This window comes from Nesoenas mayeri (genome assembly GCF_963082525.1).
Source record: "Nesoenas mayeri genome assembly, chromosome: 4".
NCBI classification, from domain to species: Eukaryota; Metazoa; Chordata; class Aves; order Columbiformes; family Columbidae; genus Nesoenas; species Nesoenas mayeri.
Window position 1 is genome coordinate 11014641 of NC_137540.1, and position 15111 is coordinate 11029751.

Consider the following 15111-nt stretch of genomic DNA (forward strand, 5'->3'; position numbering starts at 1 on the left):
ATAACGTTACTTCCCCATTTTCCATTAACTAGTGGTTGTACCCTCCCTCAATTTAGTTCAGCTACCAACTACATCACAGTAAAAATGTAATCCAGCTTGGTAGTACAACACTTGCCCAGTAGACACAATCTTTTTTGCATCTGCACAATTATAAAATCACCACATACTGAAAACAGTGTTTGTTAGTGAAGATTAAAGGATGTGCAAGCAACATACTTACAATTGGCAGAAGCTGGGGATAAAAATAGAGCTGTGTGTCGGCCACCCCCATAGCCATGACCAGTTGTCGGTGGTAGGTTCTCTCGTCAGTTGGAATTTCTGGTCTGCCAACTAGTGTGCAGCTCTTCAGCAGAGAGTTCAGGTACACAGGCAGCACCTTCATCGCATCTGGGAGAATGAGCTGAGAGCCAGAGAAAGATGGTTGTTTAATATAGCCCGTGAAGGATGGGGGAAACGAGAGCTGGACTTTCAAACATTTAAATACACAGCTGCTTGTTTTCTTTGATTACAGGAAAAAAAACCCCAAAAACTAGAAAAACGTGTATTGTTTCAAATGAGATATGACAGGTCTGAGTGCTTAATATATTTAATAGCACTCCAACAGAAAACTTTTGCTCTCTGGACTGTGGTGATCATCTTGGATGCTCTCATCTCCCTGCCACTCATGCTCATTTTCAGGCACTAAAATGAAGGGGAGTCACATAGGAAAAGTGGGTGTTACCTCTCGGAACAGTTTAGGAGGGAAATTAAGGTCCACAGTAAGTGTTTCTCTGGTACTGTTCTTACATATTTGGTCCTCTCTACCATTAAGCAATTGATTGTCCAAGCTTTTGATTAATGGAAGCATTGCATAGCATGTAAAAGGCCTTGGTCTTGCTCCAGGTTGAATTGCCAGGACATAAGGGTGAATGATTCAAAAGGAAACAACTGCTGATTTTACTGGAGCATTTAAATTTAAGTCATATAATTAGGATGTGCTATTTAATAATTGTAAACCTCACATTCAAGAAGAAGGAAGAAATAATTGGAAAATATAGTTTAAAGGAGATCAAAAGAACTAATCTAAATCAAATATGTCCAACATTTTCAGAGTCCTTTGGCCTTTTAACTTCAGCATTCATGTACAAAATTGCTAATGTCATTCAAAAAAAGTCTCAGCCAACCATTCCTGCTATTCTTAGAAGTGCCCTAAAATCTGATAGGGAAATATTTTGAGAATTGCAAGAAAAAGCAAAGTTAAATTCAAATGCTTGCAGGATTTGTAGTCTTTGGGTGTTTGTTTGAAATGGAAAAAGACTTTTCTCAGCAATAATTGCTGAAAGGACTTGAAAACACCTTCCTGTTAGTTCAGTTAGACCTTCCCAAATGTTCTGAATATATAAAAGAATAGGCTGAAAAATAATAGAGTTGTCTTAAGAGAATTTTCAAGTACTGTGGAATATAAGTAATCAGGTTCCTTGAGCTTCTTTCTTTGGTAAATAAAAGAGTTAGTAGACTTATCTTAATCACCATGGATTTTTTTTCCCCCCAAGGAGTTTCACCCCATCTAGACATCAGGTATGTATCATTCCAGCACACTTTAGAGACCTATGTGCAAATTTAGATTGTTTACTAAGATACAATGGTAGTTTCATTTTTTGACAACAGCAGTCTTATTTCTCAAAAGTTAGGATCTTAAAATCTTTAACAACATAAGAATAAAAAAATGAAAGCTTTGTGAATCAGTGTATAATTCCAGCAGGAAGAAAAAGCCTGTCTAAACTCCTTCATGTGAATGTGATCATCAGTCTCCTTCAATGGTATTGCCACTTGTTCCAGAGCTACCGCCTCTGTGTCTTGCAATTGCTACCTTTGAATCCCACCTGTCATTAATCATATTGAAAGAAAAGAAAAAGTTTGTCTTCAAATTTCTGGCACTGCTGATATTGCAGGGGAGGTGGTTCATGTGCTTCAAAGTTTGGCTGAGGGGGGTGCGAGGCTGGGTGTGTTTTACCTGGCTCGCTGCCGATGGGCTGGCACAGTTCTTCCTGTAACACGCCAGCATGTGAGCTGTCTGATTCACCAGGATCTCTCTGACTGTCTTCAGGGGTTGGCTTAGAATGGCCTTAAAAGCTACACACATAGAAGAACAAAAAAAAGCATGCTAAAGGTGGACACTTACACAGCATCTATAATGCTGCTAGCTTCTAATTTTTCTGAACTCCATTCTATTTAGTCTTTCTTAGTCTCTTTTACTGCATCTTTAAGATTATTAATTCTTTGAAAACAAAACAAACAAACCCCACCAACAAAACAACAAAAAACCCCCACTGCAATAATATGTGCATTTCCACTACTGTGTCTATGCAGTTTTGTGCATTACATGTTTCTAGCTGCCTTCCCAAGCATTGCTTTTATGGCAGGATGTCGAAATGATGTTATCTATTTGTCTTGTTATACTTCAGGAATTGCTCAGGCTTGGAGCAGCAAGTTACAAAACATGAGCTCCCACTAGGGTAATCACTTCAACTCCCTTTCCTTCCTCTTCTTCTACTCCAAAGAAATAAAGGAAACAAAATCGGTCTGTTCTAACTTACCTGACTTCGCAAAGAAGTTGATAAGTGCATCAGTCTCACAAGTCTTGTAGACATCAGCTAACTGCGAGCTACAATTTAAACCTATATTGTGTATGCGAAGTCGTCTTTGCCCACTTATTGATGTGTAGAGGACAGCACACTGCAACAGAAGAGCAAATTACCATTTTTATTTTAGAACAAAAAGCTCTCAGCATGCAAGAGCCACCTACTTTGTGCATAAAAGGCGTATCTTTACTTCTGAAGACAGCCTAGGGCTGTGTCAGTGATCTATAGGCCTGGCATACCTGTATTTTTAATGGAAGCGTATTCAACATTTTATCAAAGTTACTAAACTTAAACTTATAAAAAACAATATGACTGATTGAAAGGCTTATTACTCTCATTTGCTACATGCTGATTGTAAATTGGTAAATCATACTTTGTAATTGTGTAGTATTTGAACAGCTCAAACAAATGTATCTGAAAAGATGCCATACAGGAGATGGGAAGCTTGCTGGGAAGTACTGTGCCGGTCACCTTTGCTCTTGGCAAAGAACAACACAGAAAAACTTCCTAATCTTAAAAAATGAGAGGTTTCTTTTTACAGGAATAAAATGCTTATGAAGTGATGCAAGAGGTCCTGCTAACCCCTGTATCCTGCATCTACCATGAGGTTAGGTATTAAAAATTGAGGGGGTAATTCAAGAATTTGCTTATGACTCCAATTCTACTTCAATCTCAGGTGTGGTCCAAAGCCTGCAGGGCAAACACAGACTCCCAGTTACTGCCATGGGGCTTCTAGCGCTCACCTGCCTAGAGCCTGAAGGCGCAGGGCAGCCGGCTGGTTTGCAAGTGAGAGCTTTCGTTGCACAGGTACCAGTGCTGGTGGGTTTTGCACAGTCCACAGGGTTGGCTGTGATGTTTAGTGAGAACTGCTTTTGACTTAACTATGTCACAAGGAATGCCACAGCAATAACAGTTTCCATACAAGAAGTAATGAATCTTGCACTCGAAACAAACTTGTTGAGTAAAATGACAAAACAAGGTCTTAGTATTTAGAAAGCATTTTGGTATCTCTAAATAGAGAACATACAGTATAGAGGTAGTTGAACACAAGGGGCATTCCTGCATTCATGCTTAACTCGCAAACAGAAGATTGCGCTTTTGAGGTAAGATGCAGTCTTTGGCTGGTTAATTAGAACCTTATTTTATTAGTGGCATTATGACACCAGAGTCTGTGCCTTGCTCCCATCAGTCCTACACCATAAATGTCTTCTGTTATGGCTGCAGAAGTTCGTGCTCACAGTGTCATGAAATGACATAGAATTAAGGGGGTTTTTTTCTGTTTACCTGAATTAAGGCTCCAGTGTCTTCATTCAGTTTGTCATCATGTTTGAACTCCACTGTCACTGCCTTGTCACAGTCAACTGCTGCCATCTCTACATCTGTGGTATTGTTCATGTAAACAGCACCAAAGAAGTCTGTAGCCCTGAAGCCTACAGCCAAATGAAAATAAAACAAATGACTTTTTATGTAAAAACTGCAAATACATTTGACATTATTTTGTGACTTTATGGTGAATTTTGCTTATTGAAACAGGAGGGATTTGCAGCACCAGGGGGCCCCACCAGCTGTCCTTGCCAATGGCATTTTTTTACAGTTGAGTGGGAGCTAAAAGCTGATGGGCCACAAAGCCTCACGGTGACTCCGGGACACACCCCCCAGAACCTTTTGCACTGTTGACTTGGTCTGTTGAACTTGCATGTTTCTCAATTACCTGCATTTGAGCTAAGAATGAATGCTGGAAAAGCAGACACCGTAATTTCATTTGAAGTATTTAGAAAATGAAGTAAAATGTAAGGCAGCTGCAACACTTTTTTTATACAACTTGCAATCCAAGCTGCATCTATAATGATCAGAGGCCTTACTCCTATTTGAAAATAAGGAGGCATATACAGGAAGGACATATTCAAGCATTTTATCAGTCTGTCCAATTACTTTTCAACAAGTATATAAGTTACAATAGTTAGCTTGGGTGTTAAAAGTCATCTGTACAGCACTATATTACTTAAAAATATATATTGTCATATGTATTCACGTTTATTTTTATTCCCAATGGGTGCTATTACCTGTACTTGTCCGAACTCTCATTATTGCATCAAATCCGGTCTTTTTTACTATATCCCTCCTGAGGTCACTTAAGAACTGTGGGCTGTCAGAACAGAGCTAGAAATGCAAAGCAAAAGCAAAAGTTGCAGTTGACCACGGGGTGGCAGCAACACAGCAGAAACCCACCTCTTTCCCACCCAACATAGATCTGTTAACATTTAATATCTCTCTTTTCAGTTAAAAAGAGATTAAAAATGTTGACCATTGTTTTCTTAACAGAACCATATATATGCAAACATTCACCAATCCATCACTAGGTCTGAACATCCAGAATTTCTATTTGATCAAACTATCTCCAGTAACATCCATTCTTGCCCTTAACCTTGCGGCCTAGCTGGGCTTTTATCACCCCATAGAGATTGCCATGAAATTTTACATAAACAGGTGTTGTTACTGCTTTTTTGGGATCTTTATCATCAGCATTTTTATCTGTATAAACAGGAGTAACTGACTTCCCTGCTCAGATGCCGGCATATTTAATTAAGTAGATTTCATTTTAAGATACTGACCAGTTTATTACAGTTTCAGGACATATATTTGAGCCTGATCTGTCATTTTTAAGTTTGAACTTTATCCCTTGGAGTTCATAAGTAAGTTTTCTAGAGTTACTCTCTTTTTGTTGAAGCACACTTTGAAATGACAGGAAAAACAACAAATCCCAGGTGTTACCATCTGAAAGGCTGGAAACCTGCATCACTTACCTGGAAATTGTTGTACTTGTACAAGGTTCCTCCAGTGTACATTGTGACAAGACCCATGGAGGCTACATCCACATATTGATTCGGGAAGAGGAACAGATTCACGCAGCAGCCGTTAGCCACACAATCCCGGGCTAAGGCCTCATACGAGTTTACCTGGGGCTGGAAGAGTGTCTGCACAGAATTGAAAAATAGAAGTGGCATAACATTAGATGCTGTTGGCAGCCAACCACAATCCAAATGCCCACGTGAAGAAAAAAAGATGAAGTGAAAGTTTTAAGTGAGGCACGGATTGGATTAAAAGCGCGTTGCCCCTGCCCACACAGTCCAGTGATACTCGCATGCAGGGAACCAACTCAGTACAGTCTTGGAGAGCTAAACAGGTGGGCAGCAAAGGCTCTAGATGGGTGGAATTATTTGCAGCTGGCGGATTTCCTTTATGGGTGGGAATGGCAGCTCTACCCTACTTTGACTTTGGTGTTCCTGTAGGGCCCAAACCAATAGACCTATGGAATCAGGGCACAGTGAGAATGGGAATATTAACACATCTTTGTAAAAGAAAATACATTAAAAAATATCAAGGCTCTGTTAGAGAAACTCAATGTAACAGCAGTCCTTGTTAACTCAGAGTAGAAAATACCTTTTCTTTATCTGTGTTGAGTAGTTTTTTGTCATCTCTGTTTCTCAGCTTCCCTGGTGCTTCCGCAGTTGGCAATGAAGAATGGAAGATATACAGTTTTCCAGCACATTCTGCAGCCTGTTGCAAAGACACCATGTTGGCATTTTTATTACTGCTAAGATTAAAAAAGCCTAATTTTCATACATTGTGGTATCGCAAAGAACAATGTATAGTTTCTGCAGGTTCTTCAGAGCTAAATAATTCATTGAGAAACCCAAAACTTACTTGATGGAAATAAGTCATGAAACAAACTATGAATTTTATGCCAGTAAACAGCTGAGTCTAGCACACAGACATGTTGGCTGACACACTGTTACAGTAATTTCTACACAAGAATCTAAAACCTTGATGGGCAAAACCAGGAGTACCTCTTTCAGAGACTTGCCAATTGGATACAAACATTATGCAACAAGCAACAAGTATCAAAAGTATAAATACTAAATTGGATAAAATTAAAAGGAACTATAATTTAACTAAAAAATTATTTCTTTCAGTTTAGGCACAATAGCATACATTACATTTTTATAGATGAGCAACGATTATATTCCTGTAGTAGACTCCACGTTCAAATCTATCCTGAAATGCAGGAGTATCAAAACATGTGATGAACATTTCCTCCTGTCACTAAGAAATGAAGTAACTGCCAGTCTTATTTGTTTTCTTTCATATTTAGAACTCTAATGAGAACATGATATTTACCAAGATAACAAACCACTGACAGAAAACCCTGAATTCCAAAGAATAACAGCAGTAGGAGTACTGCGGGCATCTCTGTACTCTTAACAAACTTTCCCACCACCATTTAGAAAATGCAGTTTATCACTCACTCTTACTATTGAGACAGCAAATGAATGGAATGGAATGGAATGGAATGGAATGGAATGGAATGGACCTGCAATGATCATCTAGCCCAACTGCCTGAGCACTTCAGGGCTGACCAGAAGTTACAGCAAAGGGAAATGAAAACTGGTAAGCAATTCTGCGGTCTTCAAGTACTGAAGAAGTTGGGTGAAGCGAAGGAAGGAGGAAAGAGACATTTGTCCTTTTCCTGCTCCAAACTTAACCTCACATACAGGTTAAAACTGCAATACCCAAAACTACAAACACCGATCAGCTTGGGTACTGTCTCTCCAAATCTTAAGATTTCACAAGATAAACGTTCCACATTTTAGAATAAGCTACAGCACTCTTCTGGGAAAACTCTTTGCTGTGGCAGAAATGCAATTGAAGATGGTATCTTGACTTGCAACAGAGCTGAAATTTCACCTCTACTATTTCAAGCATAGTTACCTTTAATCATGAATGCCCATTTCTTGAATTTCTGTTAAGAAGCATTCTGCTGAAGTCTGAAAGACTTAATATCTATTTGTCATGATACGCATCAGGAATTACTAACACTGCTTTTGACAAACTTGCTAAAATATATATATTATTTCTAGAAACATATTAAAATTCATCTCAAGAACACAATCCATTTTATTATTTTTAGACAATAATTGTTTTCTTGAGCACACATATGTGCACAACAACTCACAGTGAAAATCCTTATGATTTATAACTGTAAAATACTGAGCTAAATAAAAAGCTTAATTAAGAGCTGCTTTCTTTTAAAGTCAGCATTGAAGGAAACGTACGATTATGGTCCTTAAGCTTGTTCTGTAGAAATCAGGTATTAGGGACATGCATTCTGATAGAAGTTGTAACCAAACATATGTTTTGCACACATACCTTCTGGCAGTATAAATAAGTAACAAGAAAACAGGTAATAATTAAATATTAAAGAAACAGATTTGACAAGTATTGTGTATTTTTGATTCAAGAAATTTATCTACTCAAAGTTCATGCTTTCCTTATGCATGGCTCACAGATAAATCAACTATTTTAAACCACCACTGGCTGTTTTCTGCCCCTATGAATCTTGTGGTGAACCCACTGTCCACCAAATTCAGTCATAAATATCTTGTTTTGCACAAGAAGTCAGCAGAAGTGGGACAACAGACAGGGTAAAACTGCATCTTACACTGACTCTCTTCCTGCCCATCACATGCGCAAGGACTGGATGTCTGTGGAAACATCCAGAGCATCTCTTTAGTTCTGTTGCAGTAACTAAACACTTTTATTTCTTTCAAATGCTGAACAAGAAACCGACTCCTGCTCCTCATCTTCTCCCAAACATCAATTCTATGTGGAACAGACACTAGAGACTGATTTCCCTCAATAAGCAAAATCTGGAAACAGATGTTATGCTTGTCAGTGTTCTCATCTGGACTAAAGCAGTTGAAACATAGTGTTAGAATAACAGAACATTAGGCCTGGAAACAATCAACAACATTTTTTCTCATTTCCCATTGTGATTTGTAGGAACACTTGGTACTGGCTTTTAGCAAAGGGAACTTTCTGCAGCTTATCAAGTCTTATTCTCATTAAAGTGCTGTTTCTCTTACAGAGAGGAACATTCTAACCTTGAGCGCCTCCATGCCAGCCTGGATAACAGGAGCAAAGATCGTCTCACTCTCGTTTGTGTCTGCAAACATCTCTGGAATCTGGTCCAACAAGCTATGAAAGACAAAAGGATCAGTGCCTCAGCTGGTTAGCATATTTGGGGTAGTCTCCAAATATACCTTTTCATATACCAAGTTTTCACACAGGAAGGTGTTTTCCATGTAAATTTGTATTTTAAAAAACCATAAATTTTAATTGCTCCATTTCTTAGGATTCTAGCCAGAATAAAACAAAAATATGAATTTGTAAATTCTATTAGATACATTATTTCAATAATAAATACAAAATAACTAAAAATTAAAGAGTTCTAGCGTGCTGTAAGGACTTAAGAATCCTTTAGATCATACCCAGGTGTGCATCATACACATCACAAGAGTAAAAACATGCAAGGTGGCAAACAGCTGCAACCCCCTCCCAGTTGTGAAGAAGGACAGCTGAAGATGCGTGGCTTACCCCTGGCCTAAACAAGCTTTCAAATTCAGCACTGGGGCTTGTTGATACCACTTTTTCTTTGCGTCAGAGGTATAAATATACAACTCTGAAGCATCTGCTGGCTTCTGAAGTATTTCAATAAATACATGCACCCTCTAAAACCCAACACAGTTGACTAAAAGGTATAATGTAAGCATTCAGATCGTATTTACATATGGAATAATTATACTTTACTTGATAATAACAGATCGTGATTCCTGAAAGTTAACAAGGAAGCCATCCAGCAAAGGAACAAAAACTTCTCCAACATCTGAAACCACCATCATCTGAGGTTGGGCTAAGCTGCTTTTTACGTTAAAGAAGTGAAGGACCTTGTTATAAGTGACAAACCCAACTCGAATTGCTGAGGTTTCTTCTTGCTCTTCCCTGTAAGAAAAACAAAGTCCAACTGGTTAGAATTCTGAAATTCTGCCCTTGCAATACAAGCAATCCTTTGAAATGCAAGGCTGCTTTCAGATCATTATCAGTACTGGGAGCAACAAAGCAAACAACCACCAGGCAGATGTAATGACCCCAATCTTTGCCTTAGGTCAAATTAAAACACCCTGATAAAAAAAACCTGCTATATTATTTATTTTTTGAAAAAGAAAGTATTTACATCAATCCTATAGGTTGTGCATCCCGTCCAAGAAAGTCAAAAGTCCCTAAGATAAAGAATAAACCATGCTGTCCTCAAAACATGGAAAAGAGAGAACAGGGCAATTATTTACAAGGTACAATCAGAAAATCAGCTTTATTTAGAATACACTGTAATTCAGTGACACTGATGATTGATGCCTAGTAAGAACACTAGCTAGGCTTGAATAACGTCTATTGACTTCGGTGGGTCAGTCCTCTGGTTCCACATGGCTGCTTTTAATCAGCACAAGCTCTTAGATCTCCATAGCTCTGTATCACCCAGAAAACACTGTAGAAATGGCTCATGATGGCCACTAAGTTCTCAGCCCAAGCCAGGCTCACTCCTGGTGGCTCCTCTAAGCAGCAGCCCACTGTGCCATGAGTAGCAGTACTATTAATAGTACTAGTCAGATCCTTACCAGGCTTGCATTCCAAGTTCAGTGGGTTTTTTTCTGTAAAAGGCAATCCTACTCAAAAAGTCAGTCTTAATTACTAATAAAATGGCACCTTCTCACAGCAGGAAGGAGTTCCTCTCATAAATGACAAACCAAGCCTTTAGCATGAAAAATGCCAGACAAGAAGTCTGTGGTACCTGCAGTTAGTACACATCAGCCCATATGCTCTGTACATTAAATGTACATTAAACATTTAAGGAGCCTACTTAACTTATGGTGTCACAAAACCAGCAAATACCGAGTCTGTAGTCTAATGCTTTTGCATGTTTGAGAGCAAAGAGTTTCATATTCAGTGCTACTATCACACCACAGGAATTTAATGACAGAGCTGTGGCATATAGCATTTCCAGTTACTAGGCATTCATGGCAAAATAAAAACCAAACTACTATTTATCCAGGGAGTATTAACAGTCATCCTGAGCCTTCAGCACAGTACAGCAGCCAGGCTCTGAAAACGTCCTCCTAAGCAGCATAAAGCCTTGACCCCACCAAAATCAATGGCAATTGATCCATTCATTGAATGATCCATTCGTTCCACTGCAATCAAGAGATTGTATTTCATGAGTTCACAAATGCTAGCAAAATCAGAAGTCAAACTAAAGAGGAGGAACAACACAGAAATACTTCTGCAATTCTTGTTTATATTTTTCTTACAGCAAATAGAAAAAACTGGCAGTGTTTTTCCTATCAAATCTGTTTGTCCTCAAGGGGGAGGAGGAGGGAGTTGTCATTGGCACCTTCATAAGCTTCATCTAAAATCTTGAGCTTTAACTCTCATGTCAGTCTAGAATGTTAATCCACCATTTCTGCTTTATGGGAATACAGCTAGATGAGAAGGGGGCTACTTTGTTCTAAAATAATATTCTATACTGAACACACTCCATGAAGAAGCATTTTAAATAATTCCTCCAAGATACTCAAACAGAAGCATTTCTCAGACACTACTACGCTCTTAGTAATGATTCAGGAGTTTGATAAAGACAAAGTATTTTTAACTTTCTGCACATACAGCACTTTCCTACCTGAAAGAGAAACAGCCACATCATTGAGTCCCAAAGTTGTTACACAGCAGGTACTTGGGACAACTTTTTCCAATGCTGCTCTTCCCTGTGACAGTTTGTCCTGCCACGCATCCATCGCTGCTATCGGTTTTAAAGATCAGCTGTACATGTCACAGCCAACTGCCTATGTAGCTCACACGCTATTTAGATTTTTTTAACATCTCAGAATGAGATGTCTGGATCGTGTGTACAGAAATGCATTAAAACGATTTATTTTTTAAATTAGGCATCTAAAAATCATACTTGCAGAACTAGTTAGCCTAGATTTTCCAAGCTCATAAGCATGATTTCTCTAAACACATTTATCCATATTTCTCTAAGTACAGAGTCAGGAGTTTCTGGTTTGGAACACCTAAATCTGAAAACGTCTGCTCTACAATTTCAAGCAACTAAATAATGTGTTTGCTGTGCTACAAAACACCAGGTCTTGAGCTACCGACCTTCATTCTTCCTTTGTTGCCTCTAACTTCTCATTTCGCAGCCACTTTCACAGGCTTATCTGGCCCAGGCCTGTACACCAATGGCCTTTTTGTTACATGGATATTGCTTTGCTATCCCAAGCCTTTCCTCTGCTGGATCTGAACACAGGGTCAATTCCCAGCACAGGGCTTTTATCTCACATGAGAACAGCAGAATATTTTTGCAGGTGTCTTTCTCCAAGCAACAGCAAATGAACACATAGTAACCTTTGTGTCTCAGCACCAAAATAAAAGCTTCACCACAAATTTTGTTGGAATGCTTTTTTTTTTTTTTTAATTAATATCATTTAAAGACAACAGACGAGTCTCTGAGTAAACTGAAGTGTCTTTACATTTTGTATTGTTTTTCTTTTTTTCAGTGGACATGAAGAATTTGGCCCTGCAAACAAATGATATAGCAGCAGATCTCTGCAGAGTGCTGGTGAGGAGAAGAATTAATATATCTTTTTTGTGATATAGATATACTTGCTTTCATTTTTCCTCAGCTTCCAAGCCTAGGTGTTCCTGAACTGCCAACTGCTTTTTGTTACCACACTCATGCCTTTTATCATAATATCTTCAGAGTCATGACCAATCCTGATGGAAAGCTTTGAGATATGTTCATGATAATATCAAACACTTGTGTCTCCAGTGTAATCTTCAATGATAAAGTACTTGAGAAGCACCTTACATGGGCATCTTACAGATTAACCCCCCCCCCCCCGGACTGGAATTTCCTTCATGCACAGAGATCCCAGAATGACATATGATTAAAGATTTTTAACATATCCCAGATGATCTCAAGGATCTCGTCTCTCACCCTTCCTCACTTTGCTCCCTCCATTTCTTAAGCCTGTCCTCCCTCTGCAAGTATTGTTACTTGCAATGCATTTTCTTTCTTCATGTGCTTCAATGCTTTTACACACCTTAGCTGAGAAATGTCTTTAATGAAAACTATACTAACGTACTATACTCAAAACTACAGTAAAATAATATATTGCTATTAATATTGATCAGCAGTAATACTAGTACTGTGTGTTTCACGCTGACAAAGCAAACGTGCTATATCTCATAAAGTATTTGCTGCCTACAAGATTTGTTCTCCTTCCAGATACATACCAGGACAGAAAAGTCTCACAGCACAGCAGGAAGCTTTAAAAGTTTTACTAATTAACAATAAAAGACACAAGTCACCAGCACTTCGGCTTTAGAGAGACTTGCCATTCTTGAGTATTCTGGTTTTGATATTTCCCTGCTTAATTTAATACAGCATTGCAATAAACAAAATTATAGCAAGTAAAGTGTAAACTACAAGCTTGGACATAGCTGATAATACCACTAGGGTTCACTACAAGAAAGGAAAAGGAGGCATGCTGCATGTGCTGTTAGTATGACAGTTTCTTTCCATCAGCCCAGACATCAAAGTCCAAGAACTGCCAGCAGAGTTAAAATCAACATATGGTCACTGTCACCCCAAAAATGCATGTATGGTAAATTTTGACATATTCTGTACCTTCTTTTTACCTCCCAACATGCAAAGCTGCATGAAAACTGCAGTGTAGTGAGTTAAGCAAAGCACGGTTATGTTTCTTTACCTTGGAAGCTTATCTAGCAGAGTCTTCAGTTCATCACATATGAGTTTGACTAGGCCACTGTTTATGTTTCTGTGTGATACATCAATCATGAAGATATAAGCTGGTGGATTTGGAGGCTTGTTGTTCTACAGAAAAAATGATCATTCATAGGGAAAATTAGACAGTGTTCTGTTACATTTAAAAAATTGACAGGTGGTACCATAAGGCAATCTAAATACAGTGTTCAATTGTTTGAAAAATGCTATGGACCAGGAACAGAAAGATTGCATTGCAGAAGATTATTGCAGAAAGATGACACATATTGGCTAAAGTCCACCCCTGCAATAAAACATTATTACTAGAAAACAGCACCATAATGGAATAAAATATGGAAAGGGTAAAAGTTTATTAGATAGAATGAAACACAAACATTTTCTCCTGGAATTCAAGTGTTTAAACAAATTTGCCTTTTGCCTTTTTTCCTGTACCCATACTGTTTTTGCATTCCCGATATCAATATATAATGCTGTCTTGTTAATAGAAATGCTTAAATTCAGTTTTTGTTAGCATTTGCTTCTACCAACTGTCAAGTGACTTCTAACCAATCTGGAAACAGAAAATACAACTTAGATACTGAAGCAGAATTCAAGTATCTGAGTTCTTAGCAGTACTAAGTGGTGATCATCTGCATCCTGTCTGTTTTGCTGTCTCATGCTGCAGTGCATTCTGGACAGCTGAATTGTCCTTTGGGGAATAAGCTGACTTTCTGTAACATAATCACAGCATGAGAGAGGAACATTTAATGTATGTAACTGCTGCCTAAACAGCAGTGACTGGGGCTGGTATGGATTCCTTTGGGCATGACTTCTTAGCATAGTCTCTTATTCATAATGTAAATGGCACACAATAGTGACATACACTACTGACACAAGTTTTTGTAAGTAAAAAAAGTATGATGAAGGTCTTTTGCTTTCAAATAATGCAATGTAATGCTTTGAGATGTACCCAGGAAGGGGATCACCTAACATGAACACAGCAACAGTAATCATCATACTCCCTAAGCAAAGCTTTCCAAATTCTCATTAAGATGAGTAGTGGCCATTAATTTTTGTCAAATTCAGGACAGATTTTCCATTATACTGTTTCACAGCCTTCATATATAGAGTTCTGAACACCTACCAAATTATTCTTTAACTAAAGCTCAGAAAACTCCATTTAAGAAAACAATCATCTAAGCCTCGAACTATGACTTAACCATAGTCCCTGGCACGCTTGAAACTAAACTTTATAGCCTTTGATCTCACTTCATTTGAATCATGTAAATCAGGATTAACTACTGTCAACTAAAGCCAGGCAGTATTTTTAAAAGCTGCTCTGTTTACTGTATTTGGATTCTAGTTTCAAAAATTACATCAAACACTACTTCTAAACTCTTGTATCGCATCATCATTTATAAAGAATCCCTGCATAATTTCTGACAAATATATGGCAGAATGGAGGACTTGTGCTCTTGCCACATCCGCTATAGCAGGAGCACAATAATGCAAAACAGCTGTTATTTGTTAACATTTTTTGTAGCTGTTCATCCTTGTCATTTGATAAGCACAAAAGGAAATGACTTTTCAGTTCTGGTCTTAAACTGGATTTATAAAGGAATCAAACTTTTGTAACTTGCAACAAAATGAAAAAGTAATTATAACAGTAACATCTCTAAAATTTAATGACTTAGCATTTCCAGCATGTTAATTTTGTATGAGCTTTCTTTTTTCTAATATTCCAGGAAGTCTATGGACAGGTCTTTGCAACAAGATGACAGACCACACTGGGTGGCTTGGGTCAAGGAAACTCCC

The 15111-nt window shown here is 38.2% G+C and overlaps 1 protein-coding gene across 1 annotated transcript in view; it reads right to left on the minus strand.

Moving 5' to 3' along the window:
- SEC24D (SEC24 homolog D, COPII coat complex component) overlaps positions 1 to 15111 on the minus strand; it is a gene marked incomplete at both ends in the record, with an annotated part of 51877 nt that overhangs the window by 1628 nt on the left and 35138 nt on the right. The window contains 10 exons of the mRNA XM_080343177.1: positions 221 to 400; positions 1994 to 2112; positions 2577 to 2715; positions 3906 to 4051; positions 4685 to 4781; positions 5426 to 5596; positions 6063 to 6179; positions 8564 to 8657; positions 9270 to 9461; positions 13283 to 13407. Coding sequence (XP_080199303.1) covers positions 221 to 400; positions 1994 to 2112; positions 2577 to 2715; positions 3906 to 4051; positions 4685 to 4781; positions 5426 to 5596; positions 6063 to 6179; positions 8564 to 8657; positions 9270 to 9461; positions 13283 to 13407 — 1380 coding nt within the window. The remainder of the gene's footprint in view (positions 1 to 220; positions 401 to 1993; positions 2113 to 2576; positions 2716 to 3905; positions 4052 to 4684; positions 4782 to 5425; positions 5597 to 6062; positions 6180 to 8563; positions 8658 to 9269; positions 9462 to 13282; positions 13408 to 15111) is intronic.